The sequence below is a fragment of the Ovis canadensis genome, chromosome 7, assembly GCF_042477335.2.
Source record: "Ovis canadensis isolate MfBH-ARS-UI-01 breed Bighorn chromosome 7, ARS-UI_OviCan_v2, whole genome shotgun sequence".
Taxonomy (NCBI): Eukaryota; Metazoa; Chordata; class Mammalia; order Artiodactyla; family Bovidae; genus Ovis; species Ovis canadensis.
This window is the reverse complement of record NC_091251.1, coordinates 32,338,885-32,364,780: the sequence shown is the minus strand read 5'-3', so window position 1 is coordinate 32,364,780 and position 25,896 is coordinate 32,338,885. Positions and strand designations below refer to the sequence as shown.

Genomic DNA, 25,896 nt, shown 5'->3' with positions numbered 1-25,896 from the left:
CACTTTGGCATTCAGCAGAGCTTGTACTGTAATTCTTTACACTCATAATAAAAAACCTCTACCCTAGTAACTGTTCAGAACCTTTCAGATTCAATACACTAGAAATATTGGAATGATTATAGAATATATCGTCCATACTCAGATAACTTTGAGAGTGAACAAAAGGCACTTTTGATGATTATGCTGGGACAACAGTCATAAACTAGAATGTCTCTGGGAAACTAGATTCGTGGTCATCCTTGCAAAATGATAAACCTGACCGACCTTGTCAATAAGTGTAACCGCAATAGACTGAAGATTTAAAAGACAAACTTGAAATTAATGCTAATGATTCGTGTCTTACAACAGTAAGTTTTCTTAAGAGATAAAAGTGAATTTTGAAACTGAAAACCTAGTTATCAGTCCTAACTTTGATGCTCGCTAGCTTTGTGATACAAGATGAGTCACTTAACTGAGACTCCAGCTCAACTCTCATTCTTTTTCTGATGGACTACATAGTAGGGTTAGTAACTATGAATTTTCATTTACACTGTATGTGTCCTCAATAAAATACCTCGCTTACCAAAAGTGCTTTCAATATTTTAATGAATTACACTGACTGTCTTAGTATTTATATGACATGATTCACCTTCCAAGGGAAAATGCTGTAATAGAAGATGTTATATTTGAAGATAAGAAGATAAGCTACTTGGAGGTAGTTGCCAAATAACTGTTAAAAACCTGTTTTTCTCATACAGCATTTTCTTTCAAGAAATAAAAACTCAGAAAGTTTTAAACTACCCTGAAAACTGAGGACTTTTTTTACTTAAAAAGAGTCAAAATCACTATGTATAGACCTGATTGCAATATTCCAAGCTTAATTTCTAATAGTTTTTACTCGGCTTTTCAAAAACTTACAATAGTACATTGTTTGTTCTCGCCTCATCTTTAGATTTTACCAGTCCTACTCCTCATATATAATCACAATTAACAGATTCTTGTGTAGATTTTTAAAACTTTCTTACACCACCACCATAACCTATCTATTGGGGCTTCCCTGGCAGCTCAGTGGAAAAGAATCCCGCTGCATGTGGAATTGATGTGGGTTCAGTTCCTGGGTGGGGAAGATCCCCTGGAGAAGGAAATGGCAACATACTGCAGTATTCTTGCCTGGAGAATCCCAAGGACAGAGGAGTCTCGCAGGCTACTGCCCACAGGGTTGTAAGAGTCACACATGACTTAGCAACTAAACCACCACCACCACACATACAAGCATACATAAACCCAAAGCCTTCTCTCCTACCACTTCCACAAATCTTTTCTGCAACTTGCTTTACTGGTAATATAACTTGAGTATTTCCCCATATCTACCTTATTTACCTTATACAGATCTACATTATTAACAGGTATCTGGTATTATATTATATTCATGTATTTATTAATAATCAGCCTCCTTATTGGCTGCACGATTGGATGGGATTGTTTGTCACTCAGTCGTGTCCAACTCTTTGCGACCCCATAGACTACAGTCCACCAGGCTCCTCCGTCCATGGGATTCTCCAGGCAAGAATACTGGAGTGGGTTGCCATTTCCTTCTCCAGGGAATCTTCCCGGTCCAGGGATCGAACCCAGGTCTCCCATATTGCAGGTGGACACTTTAACCTCTGAGCTATCAGGGAAACCCAAGATTTATGCTAGTCTAACACAAATATATAGATAGCATATTCAAAAGCAGAGACATTACTTTGCCAACAAAGGTCTGTCTAGTCAAAGGTCCATCTAGTCAAGGCTATGGTTTTTCCAGTGGTCATGTATGGATGTGAGAATTGGACTGTGAAGAAAGCTGAGCGCCGAAGAATTGACGCTTTTGAACTGTGGTGTTGGAGAAGACTCTTGAGAGTCCCTTGGACTGCAAGGAGATCCAACCAGTCCATTCTGAAGGAGATCAGCCCTGGGATTTCTTTGGAAGGAATGAAGCTAAAGCTGAAACTCCAATACTTTGGCCACCTCATGCGAAGAGTTGACTCATTGGAAAACACTCTGATGCTGGGAGGGATTGGGGGCAGGAGGAGAAGGTGACGACAGGATGAGACGGCTGGATGGCATCACCGACTCGATCGACATGAGTTTGGGTGAACTCCGGGAGTTGGTGATGGACAGGGAGGCCTGGCGTGCTGCAGTTCATGGGGTCGCAAAGAGTCGGACATGACTAAGTGATTGAACTGAACTGAACACAAATGTCTTTAAATATTTAGTAACTATTTCCCAAAGACAAATTATAAACAGGATTATATGATGAAAGGGTATGTCAATTCTAAATTATTATTAAATTGCACTTCAAAAATTTATATTGTCATCAAGAACGCAAAACACTAGCCTCTTCACACTGAAGTCTGATGAGAATAGAGAAGTTAAAACAAAAAAGGTAAACCTTTAAGTACTGACATGTACATAAAATACTATTTGGTAAAGTCACAAAAAATGATTTCATATCTGCAAATAAAAAGATATAAAGATTTTACATGAATGTGTGTGTGTCTATATACATACACACACACATATATACATATATATATAGAGAGAGAGAGAGAGATTACTGTAATGCTCAGGTCCCAACTTGCACAGCCCATTAGAAAGGCCTCTGTCTATCCTATTTAAAGTAACTCTCAATATACCCTCAATAACTCTTAATCAGAGCATTCTTTTTATTTTCCTTAAGTACACACAAGGCTGAATTAATTTCGTTTATTTATTTGCTTAAGGTCTGTCTCCATTAATACACCAGAAGCATTATGAGGGCAAAAAATCATATCTGCTTGTTGATTATTTAATCCCCACCATGTAGCGCAATGCATATAAAATTTTATATCATATACAGAATTCTGTTCAACAAATATTTACTGAATGAATAAACACATATACAATGTCTGTTAACAAGGGCTATCTCTAGAAAGTGAGACTGGGGAAGGATGAAAAGAAAAGTCCATTTGCTTTTATTTCAGTCAATTATGCATTCTAAGTTGTGATCATGAACATGTATTATGTTCATCTACTTTCACGCCAAGCTTAGTTTTATTTCAAATATCTTGCAATCTGGTCACACAGATCTTTTCTCTTATTTTACAAATTTTAATGATATAACTGAATATTGAATGGATTTTTGTTGTCTCTTAAAAAAAATCCTCAAAATTTGCTTCATGAAGTTAGCCTTTTATATCACTTTGATTTGCTTTAATGACAACTGGATTCCCATTCAATAGTTTTGCCTTTGCATACTCTTTCAAATTACTACTACCTTAGAGTACTTACTGGAGAAGGCAATGGTGCCCCACTCCAGTACTCTTGCCTGGAAAATCACATTGGCAGAGGAGCCTGGAAGGCCACAGTCCATGGGGTTGCTGAGGGTCGGACACAACTGAGCGACTTCACTTTCACTTTTCATTTTCATGCATTGGAGAAGGAAATGGCAATCCACTCCAGTGTTCTTGCCTGGAGAATCCCAGGGACGGGGGAGCCTGGTGGGCTGCCATCTATGGGGTCACACAGAGTCAGACACGACGGAAGTGACTTAGCAGCAGCAGCAGCAGACAGAAAAGGTGTCTTGAAAAGCACCTTATATTTAATGCATCTATTTCTAAAACTGCATTTAATAGATTATTTGAGTGATGCAGGACCTCAGATCATTTAATTCCTTAACTATATATAAAATTTAAAAATCACAGAATTTCAGTACCTGATCCAATCACTCAGCAATTTAATGCCAGATAAGAACCAGATCCCAGGAATTGACATTAGATGCATTTTCAATATTAGAAAGCTCCTAGACATGGAATTCATGTTAAGAAGTCAAATTTCAACATAGCTATCTTGAGTTTAGAGTTTTCTTAAAGTTATAATTACTATTTGTTGCTGTTGTTTAGTCACTAAGTTGTGTCCAACTCTTTTGTGATCCCATGGACAGTAGCCCTCCAGGCTCCTCTGTCCATGGGATTTTCCAGGCCACTAATACTGGAGTGGGTTGCCATTTCCTTCTCCAGGGGATTTTCCTGACCCATGGATCAAACCCATGTCTCCTACATTGGCAGGCAGAATCTTAACCACTGAGCCACTAGGGAAGCCCATAATTACTAGTACAAAAAAAGCAAAAAACTAACTGGAATTTATCTTTTAATTAAAATCAACACCAAACTATTATACATTCTAGTACATCAGATTTAAAATATTCCACTAATGACTAACAACTTCCTGCTATCTAGCCAACTTTTAATCATGCCAGGTCATGAGTCACTTATTCCAGAACTTCTACTATTCAATATTTACCTCAGATACAAAATGGAATTTTTTACAAACGCTTCTGTTAAAAAAAAAAAAAGTAAAATTCAGTATGTATCCTTATCTCCCATGGCCATAATATCCTAGAAGTCATTTAATGAGTTGGTAAAGTATGAATTTCCTTTACTAAAAACAAGTTCACATTACTCCCTTTTCATCAATCCACCTTCCCTTACTGGAACTAAAAAACTGCCAATTATCAGACTTGACATGAATGAATGTACAGAGAAAAATTACATTTGTGTTTTTACATTTTAGCCTTACATGATAGTTTTGGAATCTATTTTTAAATTCCAACTGACAGGAAGAAAGGGTAATAAAAAGTTAACAGACAAAAACACATTTTACCTTGTTTCTTACTACTCATACTTGCAATAATTTATATGCTAATACTTTAAAAATAATTCAAACATGATTATAAAACAAAGTATATTAGCATAAAATGCAATAATTTGAACTAGCAGCAAGTAATACTGCCGTGTTAAATAGTTTTAAAGCCACCATCTTCTAAAATCAAGAAATACTGTTCCAAAAATGCATGTGTTAACACTAAAAATTACATTTTAAATGTTTAATATTAAGGAAGTATGTTTGACATGTAACTCAGAGAAACAACAGAATAGTATGGTGGTTGCCAGGGGTTGAGGGATGGAAGAAATGGGGAGATGCTAGGAGATGGGGAAATGGGAAGAAGTCCAAGAGTATAAACTTCTAGTTTAAGAGTTTTAAGTTCTAGGGATGTAATGTACAACATGTTGGCTATAGTTAACAATTCTGTAGTGGATACTTGAAAGTTGCTATGAATATTGAACTTTAATGTTCGCACCATAACAACAGAAGGATGTGTTAACTAACCTTATTGGTGGTAAACATTTTGCAATATATATATATATATATGCATCAAATCATCACATTGTACACTCAGTGTTCACCTTAAACTTACACAATGTTTTATATGTTAATTATGTCTCAATAAAGCTGCAGGGGTGGAAAGGAAGTATGTTTGAGACATACTCATTCTCAAATAATACTTCCCAATTTGATTAGAAACTGTTTCCTAGTGTTGTTGCACAGATGTTTCATATATTTTAACTATAATTATGAAGTTTCATTTAATGTTCATAGGTGATAATTTACTTAAAAATCATGCTATCCAATTATATCACAGCCCAACTGTGGGTGCTTGAAAGTACCTTCCTGCATCCAAGCACTAGCCAACAGCTTGATGGTCAGGATTTACAGCTACATACTTCCAAGGAGAATTGGAAAATTCCTTTTACAAAAATAAGACTTTGTGTCAAAGACACTCAAATACTTTCAGTTCAGTTCATGTCCGACTCTTTGCAACCCCATGAATTGCAGCACACCAGGCCTCCCTGTCCATCACCAACTACCAGAGTTCACTCAAACTCACATCCACCGAGTAGGTGATGCCATCCAGCCATCTCAACCTCTGTAGTCCTCTTCTCCTCCTGCCCTCAATCCCTCCCAGCATCAGAGTCTTTTCCTATGAGTCAACTCTTCGCATGAGGTGGCCAAAGTACTGGAGTTTCAGCTTTAGCATCATTCCTTCCAAAGAACACTGAGGGCTGATCTCCTTTAGAATGGACTGGTTGGATCTTCTTGCATTCGAAGGGACTCTCAAGAGACTTCTCCAACACCACAGTTCAAAAGCATCAATTCTTTGGCGCTCAGCTTTCTTCATAGTCCAACTCTCACATCCACACATGACCACTGGGAAAACCATAGCCTTGACTAGATGGACCTTTGTTGGCAACGTAACGTCTCTGCTTTTGAATATGCTGTCTCGGTCGGTCACGTTACTTTTAAACAAGGTACAGGAAGATAAGCACCATCACAATAAGTTTCCACTTTCCATAATCTACTCCCTGGTGTTTCTAGTGCCGGACTGTCTCAGAGGCAGCAGTGACGATGTGCTAGCAGACTCTGCAGTTCATAGATCTCCATCACAGGTCCTCCTTGCAATTAGTCACCATTGCGCATCTTCTAGTTATCTACATACCAAGTCTGACTTTTTTCTCTTGTCCTTTAATCCTCAACCTCCTGCCCCTCTTCTGCTTTTCCCTACCTACCCAAATTTATTTAAATTTAAAAAATTTTAAGTGACACAGACTTTCACTGACCCTCACAAACTATCAGGGTTAAAAGATACGTTATCAGAGTAGAATGCCTGGCAAATTTTTTTTTTTAAAGGGCGAGAGAGTTATGTTTTAGGTTTTGTGGGACATATGGTCTCAGTCTAAACTACTCACTTCTGCCATTATAGAGTCAAAATTTTTTACAGACTGGACAGACAATCTGTGAACAAATGTCTGTGGCTGTGTCCAATAAAACTTTATACACAAAACCAGGAGGCTGGCTGGATATGGCCTGTGGGCCACTATTTGCCAACTTTAATCTTGTCCATCCTCCTTTGAATACCTCTACAATGATGATTCCCAAATTGCACCTTTTAAGATATCAATGGGTCTACTTAAAAAAAAAAATCATGGCCAAATAGATTTGGGAAATACTATATATATGAACTGAACCTGTACTGGAGAAGGAAATGGCAACCCACTCCAGTGCTCTTGCCTTGAGAATCCCAGGGACGGGGGAGCCTGGTTGGCTGTCGCACAGAGTCGGACACGACTGAAGTGACTTAGCAGCAGCAGCATATATGCTCATGGAGATTCACAATGCTATGAACACAAAGGGAAAAGTTCCAAGTGGGTCAGACTCTACCCTTCTCCCGCAGGCTACTTGAGTTTCTGGTCCTTGTTCCACTAAATCAAAGGATATCAATGAGGTTTATCAGAATTTGCTGTTTACTTCTGCCACACAGCCCAGCTCTCTTGTGAAGGGCATTATTTGCAATTCTTAACTGCTATCCATGATGTTTTTGGTAAAGTTCTCAAAATTATGTATTTGGTATCTTTTCTAAACTGCAGCACTGACTGAAAGATGGCTTTGCTATTAATTAAAAAAAACAACTTACTAATTATAAAACTAACATAGAGCTATTTTAGAAGACTGAGAAAATATCACTACCTAAAGATAACCACTGTTAACATTTTGGTGTGGGAATGTCTAAATGTGTAACATATTAATCTTTTCAACTAAATTTAGATTATTTGATATATATTATTTTGTACTTTACCATTTGACCAAGATTTTCCTGGTATCAGTAAAGACTGTTCAAAGACATGGTTTTTAATGGCCAAATAACTTTTCCATCATAAGTTTGTATACTATACTTATTTTAACTATTTCCTCTATTTTGGGATATGCAAGTCATTTCCTAACTCTTTTCTCTGTATCCCTACCTTTTTCTCTTTTAATTACTAGTGCTGATATTAATAGTTCTTGTCCTAATCTCTGATTCCTTCCTTAAAGAAAAATCCTAAAACAACAATTAAAGGGTCGAGTCAGTAATTTTTAAGATAATTGTCCAAATGGATTTAGTAAATGATGTAACAATTTACATTTTCACTGAGGGTGAAAGCTACCAACATAATCACCCTAACCAGTCATAATAAATGAACATTATAGTGAATGTTCATTAAAATATATAAAATCTTTATTAGGTAAAAATGGCATATCACCAAAAGTGATTTAATTTTATATCTTCAAGTGAGGTGAAACATTTGTCATGTTTAGAAACTATCTTTCTTTGCCATATTGTGAATTATATGCTTATGCTAGTCACTTTATCATACCCATTTGTGAGCATTCCTGTTACATTCCCAACACTCAGTTCAGTTCAGTCACTCAGTCGTGTCTGACTCTTTGCAACCCCATGAACCACAGCACACCAGGCCTCCCTGTCCATCACCAACTCTCGGAGTTTACCCAAACTCATGTCCATTGAGTCAGTGATACCATCCACCCAAATTTTCTGTAATTCTTATATTCTTCCCTAGCTCGTCCTCTTTAGTTAAAGTATTTCTCATACTTTACATGTAGTTTACAGTTTTATGTACGCTTCACATTTCTTAAAGTGAAGTCGCTCAGTTGCGTCTGACTGTTTGTGACCCCATGGACTGTAGCCCACCAGGCTCCTCCATCCATGGAATTTTCTAGGCAAGAGTACTGGAGTGGGTTGCCACTTCCTCCTCCAGGGGATCTGCTGCCACATTGCAGGCAGACGCTTTACCGTCTGAGCCACTTTACATATAAAACATTTAAATTTTTATATACTGAGACACCAAATTTTTCCATCTGTATTCTTTCATTTCTTTTATAAGTTAAATTATGATAGATTAGAATCTAAATGCTTATTAACTGGTGAATGAATTAACAAATCCTGGTGTACTGTAAATGGTAAGACTCTAGCATCTTTCAACATTTTAATGGATTTAATTTAAATTTTAACTCTATTTCATTGATATAAGGTAAATGTATAGTTTAATTCTTTCCAAATCACTAACAAATTGTTTATGCCATATAATGTATTATCCTTCAACCTACACTGATTTTATATTTCACTTTTTCATACATTCAAGAATTGTGAAGTGTTATTTTTTCTATATAAGTTCCCTTTCCCAGATTCTTTTAGACTACCATATTTTTAAAATGATATACATAAGCTTGAGATTAGAGACAAGTGTTTTAAAAATCAGCAGGATAGATGCAGGTTCTATTAGAAATAACAAGTAACTGGAACTGGTAAGAAGGAAAAATCAGTAAGGGGATAAATCCTATCTTTACGTAGATAACATAAGACATTGAGGTGTAAGTCCACAGAAAATAGTGGTGGTTTAAGGCAGAAATAAGAATGAGCTCCTGACCATTAAATATATTTGTTACTTGGTGATAAGGTCATGGCTGGGGAAGGTGGGATTTTCGGTTGTTCTAATACAATTTTGGCTAAGATCAAGTATAATATGGGTGCTTCTCAGGTGGCAAAATGGTAAAGAATCCACCTGCCAAGCAGAGGACGTGGGTTCAATCCCTGGGTTGGGAAGATTCCCTGGAGGAGGGCATGCAACTCACTGCAGTATTCTTGCCTGGGGGAATCCCATGGACAGAGGAGCCTGTGGGCTACAGAGAGTCAGAGACAACTCAGCAACTGAGCACACAATACAGTCTCGATATTAGATAGGCCTGGTGCCTCTTCTTTCCATGGCAGCCAGAATCTGCTTTGTATTTGTGTTGGTCTTTAGTGATAGTTCCCTATTCTTCTTTCAGTAATAAAGACCTCTCCTAGCTATTGGTGTAGGATCATAGGGCCCAAAGCAGTTTTATGCACTTCTTTCAGAGGTAAAGGGTTTTCTCTTCTACCCTTCCACAGCAGCAGTGGGTCTTTGCCTGTGTCCTACGGACCAGACGTTCCTCCCTCAAGAAGCTGAGTAGCTTTGCTTCTAATGTCCTTTCAGTAATTTATGAAGTAAGTTTTTCTGCCCCTGCCCTACTTGTTGGAGGCTTAAGGGAGTCTGAGTAAATGGGAGGGGCTTTGTACCTGTCTCTTAGCATCCACAGATCACCTCCTTCACCTTTACTCCACCAAAATGACTTTTTTCGAGTTCTCTACCTTGTCCCCAGTCTTAACACTGAACATCCTCTGAAGCCCCAGGGAAATATATTTGTAGGCAAGTGTGAACACCCCTTTTATCTGAGGCCCCCAGTGATTCCAAACTAGGCCATACTTAGTCTTCAAAATTCTGTTAAAATGTTAGTTAATTTCTTCTTATGCATTTCTATGGCAGCCATCTCTTTCTCTCATGTTCTACCAAAGGTGAAACAATTTATGACCCATTCTTTGGGACAGGAGGGTTGTCTAATTCTTTGCAATTTAGGTTACTTGGTTTTTTCGCAAGTTCAGCTTTCTGATGGGCTCACAGAAATTATGGTTTTGTAGATGATCCAGCTTTTGATCATAGGTGAGGGTGGTACGTTCCAACTACATTCTTTACAGCTTGAGTAGAAGTTCCCTTCCACTTTGATTACATTTCTTCTTCTATTTTTGTAAAGGCATGATCATTTTTTCAGTCGCCCAAATAAAACCTTAGAAGTATATTTGATTCCTCTATAATAATGTTTTACATCCAGTCAGTTGATAAAGTCTGAATTAGATACTACCATCTCTTTATTAGGATTCTATTTCTCTAGTACAAGTACTTATTATTTCCTCATGGCCTTATAACAATATTTCTTCGGCCACTGTCTTCTAATTAAATCTGACTTTATCATTAGATTCCCTTACTACAGAATTGCTTTGATTGTTTATAACTAACGCCATAATTAATCTGATCCTGTTCTGCCTCAACACGCCACCTTTTTATAGGAACAGATACTCTAATTATTCTGTTTCCATACTGAGCCAGGTCCTCTTTTTAACATCTGGTCCTATCATCTGAAGTCTATTACAAAGGGAACACGTTACATGAAAAACCTCCCTGTTCACACAGAATTCCTCTCTCCTAAACTGTATGCTCCCTTATTGGAATTATTATGGACTGGGTATTCAAGTCATGCACATCTCTCACATCCCTTACAATATCAAAAACTTCAGAAAGGCAGAAATAAGATTTTATAAACTGTTATAATCTCTTTTCGTTTTCCACAGAAATATTTATCTCACAAATTAAAATACCAAAAATAATAACAAGACATTTACTCTCCTTCTTGGAATCCATGCATCCTTAATGTATACCTGACAAGGTCACTAAAAATTTTCAGTAGCTCACAAAATGTCTGTTTTTGAAAGCTTGTTTCAAAAAGGATAAAACAGAGGTCAGTTCAGTTCAGCTGCTCAATCATGTCTGACTCTTTGCGACTCCAGGGGCTGCAGCACGCCAGGCTTCCCTGTTCATCACCAACTCCTGGAGCTTGCTCAAACTCATGTCCATTGAGTTGGTGATGCCATCCAACCATCTCATCCTCTGTTGTCCCCATCTCAAAACAGTATATAAAAATCCTATATGCTATTTGAGTGAAAAGCCAGAGTAGATGCCATCTTTGCCAACAAGCTTTCCTGACCACAATGGAACCTGGACTTAAATTTGACTCCGATATCAAATCAGATGCCTAAAGCAGCTCTTCCTTATGCATCCTTGAGAAACGCACAAAATGAAAAATACTTTTCCTGCTAAAACAAATCGTATACCCAACAGTTACCCTTATCAATTTCACATAAAAGTGTCATCCAACAATTCAACTTCTAATAATTTAGTATGAGAAAATAATCATATAAGGAAGTTTAGCATAGCCTTGTTCATCATAGTAAAAAACAGGAAACAATTTAAATATTAACCAATAGGGAATCATTTATATAAAACAAAATACATATATACTATTCAACAATGAAAAATGTTTATGTAGATCTATATTCAATGATATGGAAACATGTCCAAAGCATGCTGTTGCAAGAAAACAGGTTATAAAACCATATACACATATATGCATGCTTATACCCAGTACTCCTAGATGGCAGGGATTAAAGCATGTGCCTGTAATCAATTTACTATTTAAGCTCCACATTCATACTTTATTGCCTGCTCTGCAAAAATGAAGCTGAGCCCTTTACATTATTTCTCCTTTTGCCAGCTGACATGTGTTAAAACCTTATCAGTACCAAGTGCTGGTGAGTAGCTTCCTTCAGTACCCCAACTCTGCTGGTGTATTCTTTTTTTTTCAAAGCAGAATGCCTTCACTGAGACATCTCCTTGTGAACAACTTTTCCTCAGCACACTAGACAGCAGGCTTCTAACAAGCTTCTGTGGGACGGGAGCATGGCTATTTCTCCATCACCCACTAAACCATGGCCACATCCTCTCCAACACGGTCTGGATCAGCCTGGAGAGAGGCCTCTTCCTGAACATTCTCAGACCTATGGGTTGTGGCTGCTCCTATGCCTGCCATTCTTTTATATTCATTAGAATTCTTTTTACTTCTTACTAGCCAATTCCTTGGTACTTCAATCCCCTGTTATAGTTAACAGATTTTTACTAAACAATATTCAATTTTTTAATTTGGTTTTAAGTGAAATTACTTTGCGGTTTCTGTAGAACTGACCCTGACTGATACAAAATGAGTTTTTTCTCCCCTTTCTCAATGTTGTCTGAATTTTTAGCAAGTATTTTTTGGGTGTGTGAAAATCAGAAAAGGCAAGTAAATTTTTACTTTGGAAAAATTTAAAAAAAATTCACTGCAAAATAAACATTAAAGTTTTTCTATTTTAATAGATTAGAAATATATTTGTAAGATTAAATAAGATTAAATCTGAAGAGTATCCATTTATTGTGTAAGACTATAAATGTTCAGTTTTTCTTTTCTTAATACCAATTTCTTTGCAACATTATCCAAAACTGTGTTTCTCACTTAAAAAAATAATTTAGACGGCTATTTTTTCTTAGTTATGTCATATATTAGCCTTTATAAACAGTTTATTAATCACTATGTATCCTGGAGTGATAGGTCCTGTGATAGGTATGAGCTCTTCACACACAGTCTCTCTCATCTTACTAATTCAGCCCCTCTTACCATGTTCTAGAATTATCAGCTGGGCTCCAGCTTGTGCATTTCCAACATCATTTTCAGCAATGCATTGATAGAACCCTTCATCTGATTTCACCAGACCCAAAACTTGAAGATTATGTTCCTTCTGAGGAAAAAGAAATAAAATTTTATGATTCAACTTATGAACATTAGTTCAGATCTCAAGGATATGCTCTTTCTGGAGAGAAAAAAAACAAGTACAATTATATGATTCATATACTGAATATTATTTACCTATGAACATGCTGACTCAATTTTAATGACAAAGTACTGACTTAACTGACTAGAAAAGGAAGCACTATCATCAACAATTAAGAATTCAATCCTTAAAGAAAGGCATGTCTGCAGTGTATGCACACTTATACCTTTGCCTGGTGGAACATCTGGCAGGCAACACTGTCACCATAGTGGAAGTCTGCATTTGTGAATTCAAGGCACTTTCTTAAAATTATTTCTAATATCTATCATTATAACATATTAGAACCCCCCCTATATAAAAGTTTTACTTTACTAGCATGTGAGATGAGTGCAACTGTGTGGTAGTTTGAGCATTCTTTGGCATTGCCTTTCTTTGGGATCGGAACGAAAACTGACCTTTTCCAGTCCTGTGGCCATGGGATTGCAAAGAGTCGGACACGCCTGAGTGACTGAACTGAACTGATATAAAGGTTTTTCTTAAACTATCAAGTACCATATGAATGTCAACTATTATTATTGCTATTGATATAACACAACATAAGTTTAAGAGTTTTTATAATAGGATGAAAATAATGATAAAGAGTAAAATGCTAAGTTAACCGTAACATACTGCTTTTTAATTAGGATTAAATACTTGTGAATTACTTTTTTGTAACATTAGGCATTTTAAAAATAGAAACTGTATTCCTATGAAGAATGAATTACTTATGTGAGAAATTTGTAATTAAACATTAAGTCTTTAACAACTATAATTACTTCTGATTATGTCTATGAATGTCATATATGCATCTTAAGATATATCACTTATTTAAAACCTAGATAATGCTATTATAAGGATATTAGATAATGATAATAGTAACAGTAGATAATATTTACTAAAGTGGAAGTTAAAGTCGCTCAGTTGTGTCCAACTTTTTGTGATCCCAGGACTATACAGTCCATGGAATTCTCTAGGACAGAATATTGGAGTGGGTAGCCGGTCCCTTCTCCAGGGGATCTTCCCAACCCAGGGATTGAACCCAGGTCTCCTGCATTGCAAGTGGATTCTTCACCAGCATTTACTATATATCTATGAAGTAAAAAGCAGAAATGGCTGAGTCTTCTTAATAGATTAAGGCTAATTAATTACTTTTGCTTTACTTTTTAAAAGAATCTTTAAGTCTATTTTCACAACTGCCCAACACTGGGTATACTTATTTTGAAGGGCCTGAGCATCAGTATAACAAGGACAGATTTCTGCTCCTTGACTAAAGAGCTATTAAGACAACTGGGACATGTGAATACACACACAGGATAATCATTACCCAGAAGGTGGTGCAGGCTGTATTTACAAATGCTAGTATGTCTGAGTTGGAGGACTAAAGGGAACGTGAATTTCAGGCTAAGTTCAAACACTGGTTTCCTCTCGTATGTGAGCTACCAAAACATTTCTGGGCTAGGTTTCTCATCAGCCAATGAAAAGATTATATTCTAAGTGAATTTTTCTATGTTCATCATAATATACCAGTTCATGTATTATGGATAACAGATCTCTTGGTGACTGCATTTAAAGAAACTTAAAGGTTTCAGAGCTAAGTTTCTTTGAAAGATACTTACTACAATCTTAAAGTAATCACTTGGGATAACCATATCCCCATTCTTGACCCACTTCACAGTTGGAGTTGGCTTTCCAGTGACTTCACATTCAAACACGATATCCATAGATTCATGAGCATATATGTTAGTAGGCTGCTTCAGGAATTCAGGTTGGGCTTTAATAGAAAGGAAATTAAGATATTAATAAAAGTAAAAACAGTTATTTGTATTTCAAGCAATTAAAAAGTCATAGAATTATAAAGTTTTTAATTATTTGAGACTTTCACATGTTTTAGAAAAACGTAACATATATTTTTAAACATATGTTAGGAACATATGTTTAAAAATTGATATTCTGGTCTACTTAACTGGCAGAATAATTATAATGATAATTCTGAGTTTCTCTATTGAGAAATATTTACTAAGTTGACTGTACTGAAAAACTGGAAAGTTCTAAGCTGTCTTTAAAAATGAATATGAAAGTCTATTTCCTTAAGATTTAAACCATTTTGGAAGAGCCACGATTACAATTCAAAAAGAGTTGATAAAACTGACATTATCTTCCTTTTCAGTCAGATTGATGAGTAACCCACCCTCCAAAGAAATACAAATGTCACATTCAGTTCAGTTCAGTTGCTCAGTTGTGTCCAACTCTTTGCAACCCCATGGACTGCAGTATGCCAGGCCTCCCTGTCCATCACCAGCTCCTGGAGCTTACTCAAACTCATTTCCATTGAGTCGGTGATGCCATCCAACCATCTCATCCTCTGTCATTCCCTTATTCTCCTGCTTTCAATCTTTCCCAGAATTAGGGTCTTTTTCAAGGAGTCAGTTCTTCGCATCAGGTGGCCAAAGTATTGGAGTTTCAGCTTCAGCGTCAGTCCTTCCAATGAATATCCAGGAATGATTTCCTTTACGATTGACTGGTTTGATCTTGCTATCCAAAGGATTCTCAAGAGTCTTATCCAACACCACAGTTCAAAAGCATCAATTCTTCAGCACTCAGCTTTCTTCACAGTCCAACTCTCACATCCATATATGACTGCTGGAAAAACCACAGCTTTGACTAGATGGACCTTTGTTGGCAAAGTAATGTCTCTGCTTTTTAATATGCTGTCTCGGTTGGTCAAAACTTTTCTTCCAAGAAGCAAGTATCTTTTAATTTCATGGCTGAAGTCACCATCTGCAGTGATTTTAGAGCCCCCAAAATAAAGTCTCTCACTGTTTCCATTGTTTCCTCATCTATTTGCCATGAAGTGATGGGACCAGATGCCGTGATCTTAGTTTCTGAATGCTGAGTTTCAACCCAGATTTTTCCCTCTCCTCTTTCACTTTCATCAAGAGGTTCCTTAGTTCTTCTTCACTTTCTGCCATAAGAGTGGTGTCATCTGAGTATCTGAGGTTATTGATATTTCTCCCAGCAATCTTGATTCCAGTTTGTGCTTCATCCAGCCTGGCATTTCACATGATGTACTCTGCATATAAGTCAAATAAGCAGGGTAACAATATACAGCCTTGACGTACTCATTTCCCAATTTGGAACCAGTCTGCTATTCCATGTCTGGTTCTAACTGTTGCTTCTTGACCTGCATATAGATTTCTCAGGAGGCAGGTAAGGTGGTCTGGTATTCCCATTTCTTTAAGAATTTTCCACCGTTTGTTGTGATCTGAACAGTCAAAGGCTTTGGTGTAGTCAATAAAGCAGAAGTAGATGTTTTTCTCTAATGTCACATTAGAGGCCTTAAATAGCTCACTCACTGCAACACACACACTTCCATTAGTAACACTCTTCATTACATGAAATGGTTTTTAAGGGTGGGAGGTAGAGACAGAATCTTTGGGGACGAGTTAGATATATCTGGAAAAGCTTGATAATTCCAAGTATCTCCCTTTCCCTTAACCCAAAGTTGTAAATTATTGGCTTAAAAAGAACAAGATTCAAGTAAGATTTTGTATTTAAAGGGTAAAAGTAGATCTAGTCCAGCTTCCTACATAGTGCCGTAATTTCCTATTCCTACAACACACATGACAAGTGGAACTTACAAACTTCTGTTTGAAGTTCCAAATGACAAGGAATTCCCTATATCAAATAATGACAACAGCAGCACTAAAAAAAAAACCAAAAAACCAAACAAACAGCTGGGCTAAAATGTGCTCAGCCTGCTGGAATTCTGATTGTGGTTGGGGAGAATTTGCAGCAATTTAACCTTAATAACACTGAGTGTTCCTTTCTATGAACATGGTTTCTCACTCCATTATTTAGATCTTTGGTTTCTTTCATCAATGTTTTATATATTTCGATATACAAATTTTGTTCACACTTTGTTATGTGTATCCCTAAGTATTTCAAAAACTTTGATGCTACTCTAAGTGGCACGTACTTTTTTTTTTGTTTGTTTCTAATTGTTCACTTAGTATTGAGAGACGAAATTGATTTATGCATATTGACCTTTTATCCCATGGTTATGCCTAACATATTCATTAGTTTCAGCAGCTTTTTATAGATAATTCTGGGATTATCTATATAGGCCATGTTGCCTGTGAATAGAGACAGTTTTCTTTCTTTCTTTCTGACCTTCTTTCCTCTTTTTTCATTTTTTTAATCTACCGCACTGACTAGATAGGTTCAGGTCCTGGGAAGAAGTCGAGACTAGCTTTATAATTTGAGTAAATGAAGAGTAAGAGTATAGAGAGCAGGCAGAATCCCAAGTAAGCAGTAGAAGCCAAGGAAGGTAAGAATGTATATAATATTAAGAAGTAACATAGTAACACAATCAAGAAAATAAAGTCTGCACAACTAGATGAAGTCAGGGAAACCTATTAATAGTGAATTTAACTCTTTTCAAACATTGGTTATTGTTGTTGATCAGTAGTCCAGTGGTGTCTGACTGTTTGGGACCCCATGGACTGCAGCACGCCAGGCCTCCCTGTCCTTCACCACCTCCCGGAGTTTGCCCAAGTTCATTTTCATTGCATCAGTGATGCTGTCCAGCCATCTCATCCTCTGACACCCTCTTCTCCTTCTGCCCTCAATAATTCCCAGCATCAGGGACTTTTCCAGGCAGTTGTCTGTTTGCATCCGTTCAGTTTAGTTGCTCAGTCATGTCCGACACTTTACAACCCCATGGACGGCAGCACGCCAGGCTCACCTGTCCATCACCAACTCCTGGAGCTTGCTCAAACTCATGTCCATTGAGTCGGTGATGCCATCCAACCATCTCATCTTCTGTTGTCCCCTTCTCTTCCTGCCTTCAATCTTTCCCAGCATCAGGGTCTTTTCCAAGGAGTCAGTTCTTCACATCAAGTGACCAAAGTATTGGAGTTTTAGCTTCAGCATCTGAACTTCCAATGAATATTCAGGAATGATTTCCTTTACAGTTGACTGGTTTGATCTCCTTGCAGTCCAAGGGACTCTCAAGAATCTTCTCCAACACCACAGTTCAAAAGCATCAATTCTTTGGCACTCAGCTTTCTTTATAGTCCAACTCTCACATCCATATATGACTGCTGGAAAAACCACAGTTTGACTAGACAGACCTTTGTTGGCAAAGTAATGTCTCTGCTTTTTAACATGCTGTCTAGACTGGTCATAGCTTTTCTTCTAAGGAGCAAGCATCTTTTAATTTCATGGCTGCAGTCACTATCTGCAATGGTTTTGGAGCCCCAAACTAAAGTCTCTCACTGTTTCCATTGTTTCCCCATCTACTGGCCATGAAGTAACGGGACTGGATGCCATGATCTTAGTTTTTCGAATGTTGAGTTTTAAGCCAAGTTCTCACATCAGATGACCAAAAGTGTTCGCATCAGATGACCAAAATTCAGCTTCAGCATCAGTCCTTTCAGTGAATATTTAGGGCTGACCTCTAAACATTGGTTAGTCACCTGTATTTATCCTTCTGTGAATTATCTACACATGTACTCCGCTATTTTTTCAGTTAGAGTATTCACAATTTTCTTATCTATTCGTAAGAGCTTTTCACATTATGCCAGTTACCAATTCATGGTCTCTCAGCTCCAAATCCATTCTTCTTTGCAAGAGACCACTTCATAGGCAGTGCCTTGTCCTTCCATCAGGAGGGTTCATAACGTGTGACTGTGCCTCTCGTGATGTTAAAAGCCTTTGATAATCACAAAAGGAGTTGCAGGACAGTACTGCTCATTCTATCATTCCATCTACAAAGAGAAGGAGCTGAATGTGCAGCAACTTAACACCTTTACAATGCTGAATCTTCCTTTCTATGATTCTCATCAATTATTTGGTTACCCTTAAGCATAACACCTACTGAAAGAACAGGATAATGCTTGATTCTTTTCCTGTGCTTACCAATTTTCAAAACAATGATCTGGTTCTCTAATATCACATCCCAAATGTGACCAGTGAAGGCTTTTTAAAAGTATTATTATGGGTTTGTGAATTAAAATATATTTGGTTTGTTTCAATCCACTAAAGTTAACCCTCTTTTCATTTTCATACTACCCCATCTTTGACCAAAAGAAGATCCACTGGAATTTCCTGAGTCCTTTTTGACATGACCCGAGTGGTTTTTAGTATCTTCTGGTCACTGATTTTAGGCCCTATTTGCGGATAAAGCCAGGAAATCTGTCTGTACTTTTCAAATATAAAATTATGATTTCATTTTAGTATCTTCAATTAAGTTTGGGACTATAGGTTTTAACTGGAACCTATTCATTTTACATCTCTATTTCCTTTCTCTCATGCAAAAAATTTCTATTCTCAGTGATGCCAACTTAATTCCTTATATGCTTTATCTTACACCCAGCAGACTCAGAATAACAGTACCAACATTTCCATCAAGAGAAAAAAGTTGAGGATTTTGGGAGTTTTGTCCTTGTGCATATTCTGCTAGGTGTTTATTGTCCACTTACTATGTTACATTTATTTGAAACAGTTATTTTCACTTGGAATTTTAACTCTCTGTCTGGCTATACTACCAAGTAGTCACACATTTAGAGTCATTTGTTTCATTTTGCTTCTCCTTTCTGGCAATTTTAAATATACTCCCCCCCCCCAAAAAAAAAGTATATTCCAACAGGTCTTGCTTCTACCCTGTTTTCTCTACCCTTTTCCCTCTCTTCACCTATATAGGTAACCATGAACATTTTTAGAAAATGATTTACCCTTCCACTTAAAAAATTATACGCAAATAGTCACATACAATTTGTATCCATCCCTCTTCTTTGGATTAAATAATTACACACGAAATGATCTTTTCTACCTTCGAAGCCTTCAGTCTTTAACCCCTATGGTACCGCTTCTGAGGAACTGACATATTCCTTAAGTCTAAAGGACTGAGACTCCCCTTAAGGCAGAGTACATAATTCTGGAAAACAGCAACATTCTCTTCAAAAGAAAATCCAATTAATATAATTTTAGTATGCATTTTTAGTAAGCAGACTTTCAAAGACTATTAGAAAAAATCATCACACACAATGTTCCATTCATCATTTACTTTTCCCTTTCGTGAATCATAAAATAATACCTTTAAAATGTTCTCTGGATCTTAACTCCTCTGTAGATAGAATTCACCCCAATTAAACACAATGTAAGAGCAGATGTTTGTGGTTGGGAAGTTAAATTGATAACCAGAGAGCAAATGAGTCAATTACCATAAGAAAATAAGCATCCTAACGGAAGATTATGCATTTCATTACCAACGAGATAATTAACCTTCAAATTCTCTTTGACAGTTCCCTATCCCTTCTAATGCGATCATCATTATACGAATAATTTTAATTGCTAAATGCACAAGTAGAACCTAATACTAAAACATATTATACTTGCAAAATTCCCTTACTGGAAACATCAGTGAATCACATCAGTGTTATATAATGCTAGAAATTGCCCCTCAATTCGAACAGAAAACAATACAGGGCCAACACCAATGTTTCAAGGTTACTTGATTATTTAGAAGATGTACCAGTTTTCGTTTACATTAGCTCTGAAATGTTGGAGTTTCTATTGTTTGATTTTAAACGCTTAAGTACTGAAATTCTTAAAAAAGTACTTTAAATAGAGAAACAAAGCAATTCTGCCCATTTTATGTTAAACCACACACTTGCTGTTTTTAAGTTTCTTTTCTATAATTCACAAAATTACATGTAAGTCCTTAAAGAAAACCCAACAAATAAAGCCCAAGCATTTTTAACAGCCTGAAATCCCTTCATGGATATTGTCTGACAGTCTAATCATAAATATGTTATAAGTACTGGCTCAACTAATGGAACAAAAATACATTAGAACCCTTAATACTTCTTGAGAAAGCTTCTTGTTCCAAGGAAGGTAAATGTTTCCCTTAATCTCCAGGTGAAACAGGTGAAACCAGTTATGAAGCAACGTTAAGACAGAGTTGCCACACGGCCTTTAAATTACATTTCTATCCTCTCCCTGCAGGTCCACGCCAGGTGCATTGCATTTCCTTAACCCTACTTCTCAACTTAGCTAACAGGTACTCATCCTTCAGATTTTTAAAAACAATCCCTTAAAGAAGCTTTTCTTGATCCACAGCATCCCACCCCCTGCCCTTTCTTCCCCATTCCTAGGCCATCACTGCCTTATTTACTTCGGAAACCTCAGTGGCCTAAACCATAACAGGTGTTCAATGCTGTTGTTCAATAGTTGTTGACATCAACGGTTACCTGAACTGTAAAAATTCCATTAGTCAGCACTATCAAAAAATTACATGTTGAGAATAAGAATTTTTCAAGCATTCTCAAGTTTTTCAAGGATTTAATGTTTTATACCACTGCTTCTCCAATAGAAATGAATAAATCTATTCTTTGCTGTGAATTTTCTGCATACGTTTTAAAATGTGCTTTTAAATGTTTATGATAACATAAAATCTTAATAATCATATAACTTCAGTGCTCACATTTATAAGCTGGCTTATGTGCTTGTAGAATTTATTTCTAGTGCAATGTTTCTCAAACTTGGGGTCTTAGGGTGCTTAAAGCTCTTAAATTGGATGAACATCTATAAACATGATTTTTTATGTGTGAAGAATTCACAAGAATCTTCATTAAATGTAGGTTCCTCTTCCCTGACAAGACTGAACAAGCATTCTTTGAACGATAGCCCTCTATTATGAGGAACATTAACTGTGTACCATGTTTACGCAGAGAAGGCATGGAGGCCTCAAGGTTGATTATTTTCACTTTGTATTATACATTAGACATGCTCCCAAAACAGCTAAACTCAATCTGTAAGCTCTCTCCTTTCAGGACTGTATAAGTGTACAAATGACTCAGGACAATGTTTCTCCAAGAGACAATCATAGACTACGTGCAGAGAAATGCCAAGATTCTCAGAAAAATGTTGGTTGTTGGGTTTCGCCACACATGCTTGAGAATTCCAAACAGTCACAGAATCATCATCTTAACAAGTTTTCCCAGATTACTCTACTGTGCTAAGGTGTGAGAACCTTGGATGAGAAGTCACTAAAGGAGAACACTGTCCACATCACCACCTTTCTATATACACAAGAACTCCCCAATTCTTGTGCCTTCCAGGACCACAAAATTCGTTTGCTCAATTATTAAACAGGTATTTAAATGAGCAACTACTAAGCTACAAAGACATTTCACTGCATGCTGTGAGTGGGATAATAAAGACGTGTTTAACAAACTGTTAAGAAAAAGGTATGACATTTTAAGAGAAGACGACCAAGTGTTTTACAGATGTGAATTCAAAGGGAAGAGATGTAACTACCAGTGATGCATAGAAGGATACACAGAAAACTGGTCCAGTGGTTATCACATAGGAGGATAACTGCGAAACTTGGGAAACGAGCAGACTTGTCACCACATACTTTCCCCCTCAAATTTAAAAAAAAATGGTAAAATAAGCAAAATATGAAATTTACTATCCTAATCATTTTTAAGTGCACAATTCAGTGGTATTAAGCACATTCATAAGTTGGGGCAACCATTACCACACTCCATCTCCAGAACTCTTCATTTTGTAAAACTGAAAACTCTATACGTATTAAACAGTAACACCCTACTCTGTGGCCTCCCACAAGTCCCTGGTAACCACCATTTTAATTTCCATCTCTATGATTCGACTACTCTAAGTACCTCATATAAGTGGATTCATATGGTATTTGTCTTTTTTGTGGTATTTGTCACTACAGATAATATGCATCTCTGTATACAGATCTTTGTACACATGTGTAAGATCTTCAGGAGAACAGAATCTTAGCAGGAATAGCTAGTCAAGGTGATTTCATATTTTAAAATTTTATAAATATTACCACAGGCTATACAAGTTTTATGTTCCCATCAAAGAACCATTATCAGTAAGACTAATTTACATTCTACTAGAGGGCCTAGTTAGCACAATTTAAAAAAAGAAAAATATAGATACAGGGGTGAGGTTGGAGAAATCTGTTCCCCCAAACAAGTACACCATGGCAATGACTACCAGAACATTCAAGTAACCCCTTTCATGGAAAAATGCCAGTGTGTACTGTTATACTATTTGTAGTCAAGGGGAAACTTCAATGATTTAATCAACTGGATAATAACTAAACTATGGTACACCTAGCTGAAGGATACGTTATAGCCTTCCCATTCAAAATGTGGGACCAACAACAGCATTGGCATCATCCAGGAGCTTGTTAGCAACACAGGATTTGTGTCCTCCACCCTAAACCCTCTGATTCACTATCAGCATTTTTACAAAATCTCTAACATTTTAACTGTATGTTAAAAGTTTAATAAATAAGCACTGCTTTGAGCATTTAAACACTGAGCAGTCTGACATGTACAAACATGGAATAATCTAAAGACTGTCGAAAGCAATGTCAAAAAGCAGTTTGTAGAGCAACACAGATGGATGGAATGGTCCTATTTATTAACAAAAACTATATATTTCTAGATGTACACATCTGTAAGTGCTTTTTAAAGACAGTTTAGAGGTATAAACACTAAACTGATGATGAAGGTTACTTCTGAGGAAGGGGGTGGGAATGAGGATGGGACATTGAAGATTTATGTTGTTAACATGGTTTGACTCTTTAACAGTGGTACTGTATTTCTTATAAAATTTAAAAAGGAAAAATTAAAGCCAAAACAGTAAACTGAAAAGCTATTAGAACTAAATATAAAATTTTAACCTAGCAGTATAAATGCTTAACATCCTTTTCTATGTCACTCATATACAATAAGATATATGTATAAATTTAAAAATATAATTCACAATAATGACAAAAACAATTAAATAGGTATGCACCTAATGAGGAAAGTAAAAAACCTTTAAGAAGATAACTGTAAAATTTTACTAAAGAACATAAAAGAAAGTGCAAACACATGGAGCCACCAATAAACACCCAGGCATATATGAAATTCTCATGATAAAAGTGACACATTAAATCAGGAGGAAAAGATGCCTACCTCAGTATATAACCCTAGAAATGATGTAGCTCTTCAGAAAAGAATAATGCTGCATTCCAGCCTTATTCCTTATACCAAAATAAAGCCCATATCTAAGATTTAATGGTCAAAAAGAAACAGACCCATAAACAGACGAGAAAGAAAACATGAGATTTTTAAAAATAATCTTGGAAGGAGGACTAAGTATGACATAAACCAAGAAACCATAAAAGGTAAACATACTGTGCTACATAAAACTGTGCATCGTTCAGTTCAGTTCAGTCGCTCAGTCGTGTCCGACTCTTTGCAACCCCATGAATCACAGCACACCGGGCCTCCCTGTCCATCACTAACTCCCAGAGTTCACTCAAACTCATGTCCATCGAGTCAGTGATGCCATCCAGCCGTCTCATTCTCTGTCGTCCCCTTCTCCTCCTGCCCCCCAATCCCTCCCAGCATCAGAGTCTTTTCCAATGAGTCAACTCTTCGCATGAGGTGGCCAAAGTACTGGAGTTTCAGCTTTAGCATCATTCCCTCCAAAGAAATCCCAGGGCTTATCTCCTTCAGAATGGACTGGTTGGATCTCCTTGCAGTCCAAGGGACTCTCAGGACTCTCAAGAGTCTTCTCCAACACCACAGTTCAAAAGCATCAATTCTTCGGCACTCAGCTTTCTTCACATCCATACATGACCACTGGAAAAACCAGAGCCTTGACTAGACGGACCTTTGTTGGCAAAGTAATGTCTCTGCTTTTCAATATGCGTCATTAAGAACTATCATAAATTAAAAGATGGGGGAGGGGGCACAGAAAGGTCTAATTTCTTTAATATATAAAAGTTCTAATAAAGTAAAAAGTTCTCAGTCTTGTGAAAAAATGAGAAAAGGATATGAAAGGACAGTGTACAATAAAGAAATACACAATTTCTAAATATATGAAAAGATGTTAAACCTCATTTGTATAAAAATAAGCAAATAAAAATGTCAAGATACTATTTTTTACCTCTTAGGTTGATAAGAGTAGAAGAAACAGACATTTTCATACATCTTGGAATTAATACAAACTGACACAAAGCATAGAGAGAAAGTATAATAAAGCAAAATCTAAGCTGGTTATACTCTTTAAAATCCAGCATTTCACCTTGGGAGATACATCTAACAGACAGACTCACATATTTACATAGACATGAGGGTATTCTCTGCTGGCTGGTTTTAGCAGTAAAAGATTGGAACCATTAACTAGTAAGCTATTTTAACTACAAACCATTAAGACACTCCTGAAATGGTATGGACCTAATAGAAGCAGAAGATACTAGAAAGAGGTGGCAAGAATACAGAGAAGAACTACACAAAAAAGATCTTCATGACCCAGATAACCACGATGGTGTGATCACTTACCTAGAGTCAAATATCTTGGAGTGCAAGTCAAGTGGGCCTTAGGAAGCATCACTACGAACAAAGTTAGTGGAGGCGATGGAATTACAGCTGACCTATTTCAAATCCTAATAGATGATGCTGTGAAAGTGCTGCATTCAATATGCCAGTAAATTTGGAAACTCAGTAGTCATCACAGGACTGGAAAAGATGAGTTTTCAGTCCAGTCCCAAAGAACAGCAATGCCAAAGAATGTTTAAACTACTTCACAAATGCAGACATTTCACATGCTGGCAAACTAATGCTCAAAATTCTCCAAGCCACGCTTCAACAGTACATGAACTGAAAACTTCGAGATGTTCAAGCTGGATTTAGAACCAGAGATCAAATTGCCAACATCCAATGGATCATAAAAAAGCAAAAGAATTCCAGAAAAACATCTACTTCTACATCTGTGACTACATTAAAGCCTTTGACTGTATGGATCACAACAAACTGTGGAAAATTCTTAAAGAGATGGGAATACCAGGCCATCTCACCTGCCTCCTGAGA

At 36.8% G+C, this 25,896-nt stretch overlaps 1 protein-coding gene across 4 annotated transcripts in view; it reads right to left on the bottom strand.

Moving 5' to 3' along the window:
* The window catches only part of NEO1 (neogenin 1), a 237,560-nt gene that overhangs the window by 91,512 nt on the left and 120,152 nt on the right, over window positions 1–25,896 (bottom strand). For all 4 annotated transcript variants that reach the window (XM_069595573.1, XM_069595574.1, XM_069595575.1 and 1 more), the window contains 2 exons: window positions 14,605–14,759; window positions 12,796–12,916 (listed from right to left, as the gene is read on the bottom strand). In XM_069595573.1, the coding sequence (XP_069451674.1) occupies window positions 12,796–12,916; window positions 14,605–14,759 (276 nt within the window). The remainder of the gene's footprint in view (window positions 1–12,795; window positions 12,917–14,604; window positions 14,760–25,896) is intronic.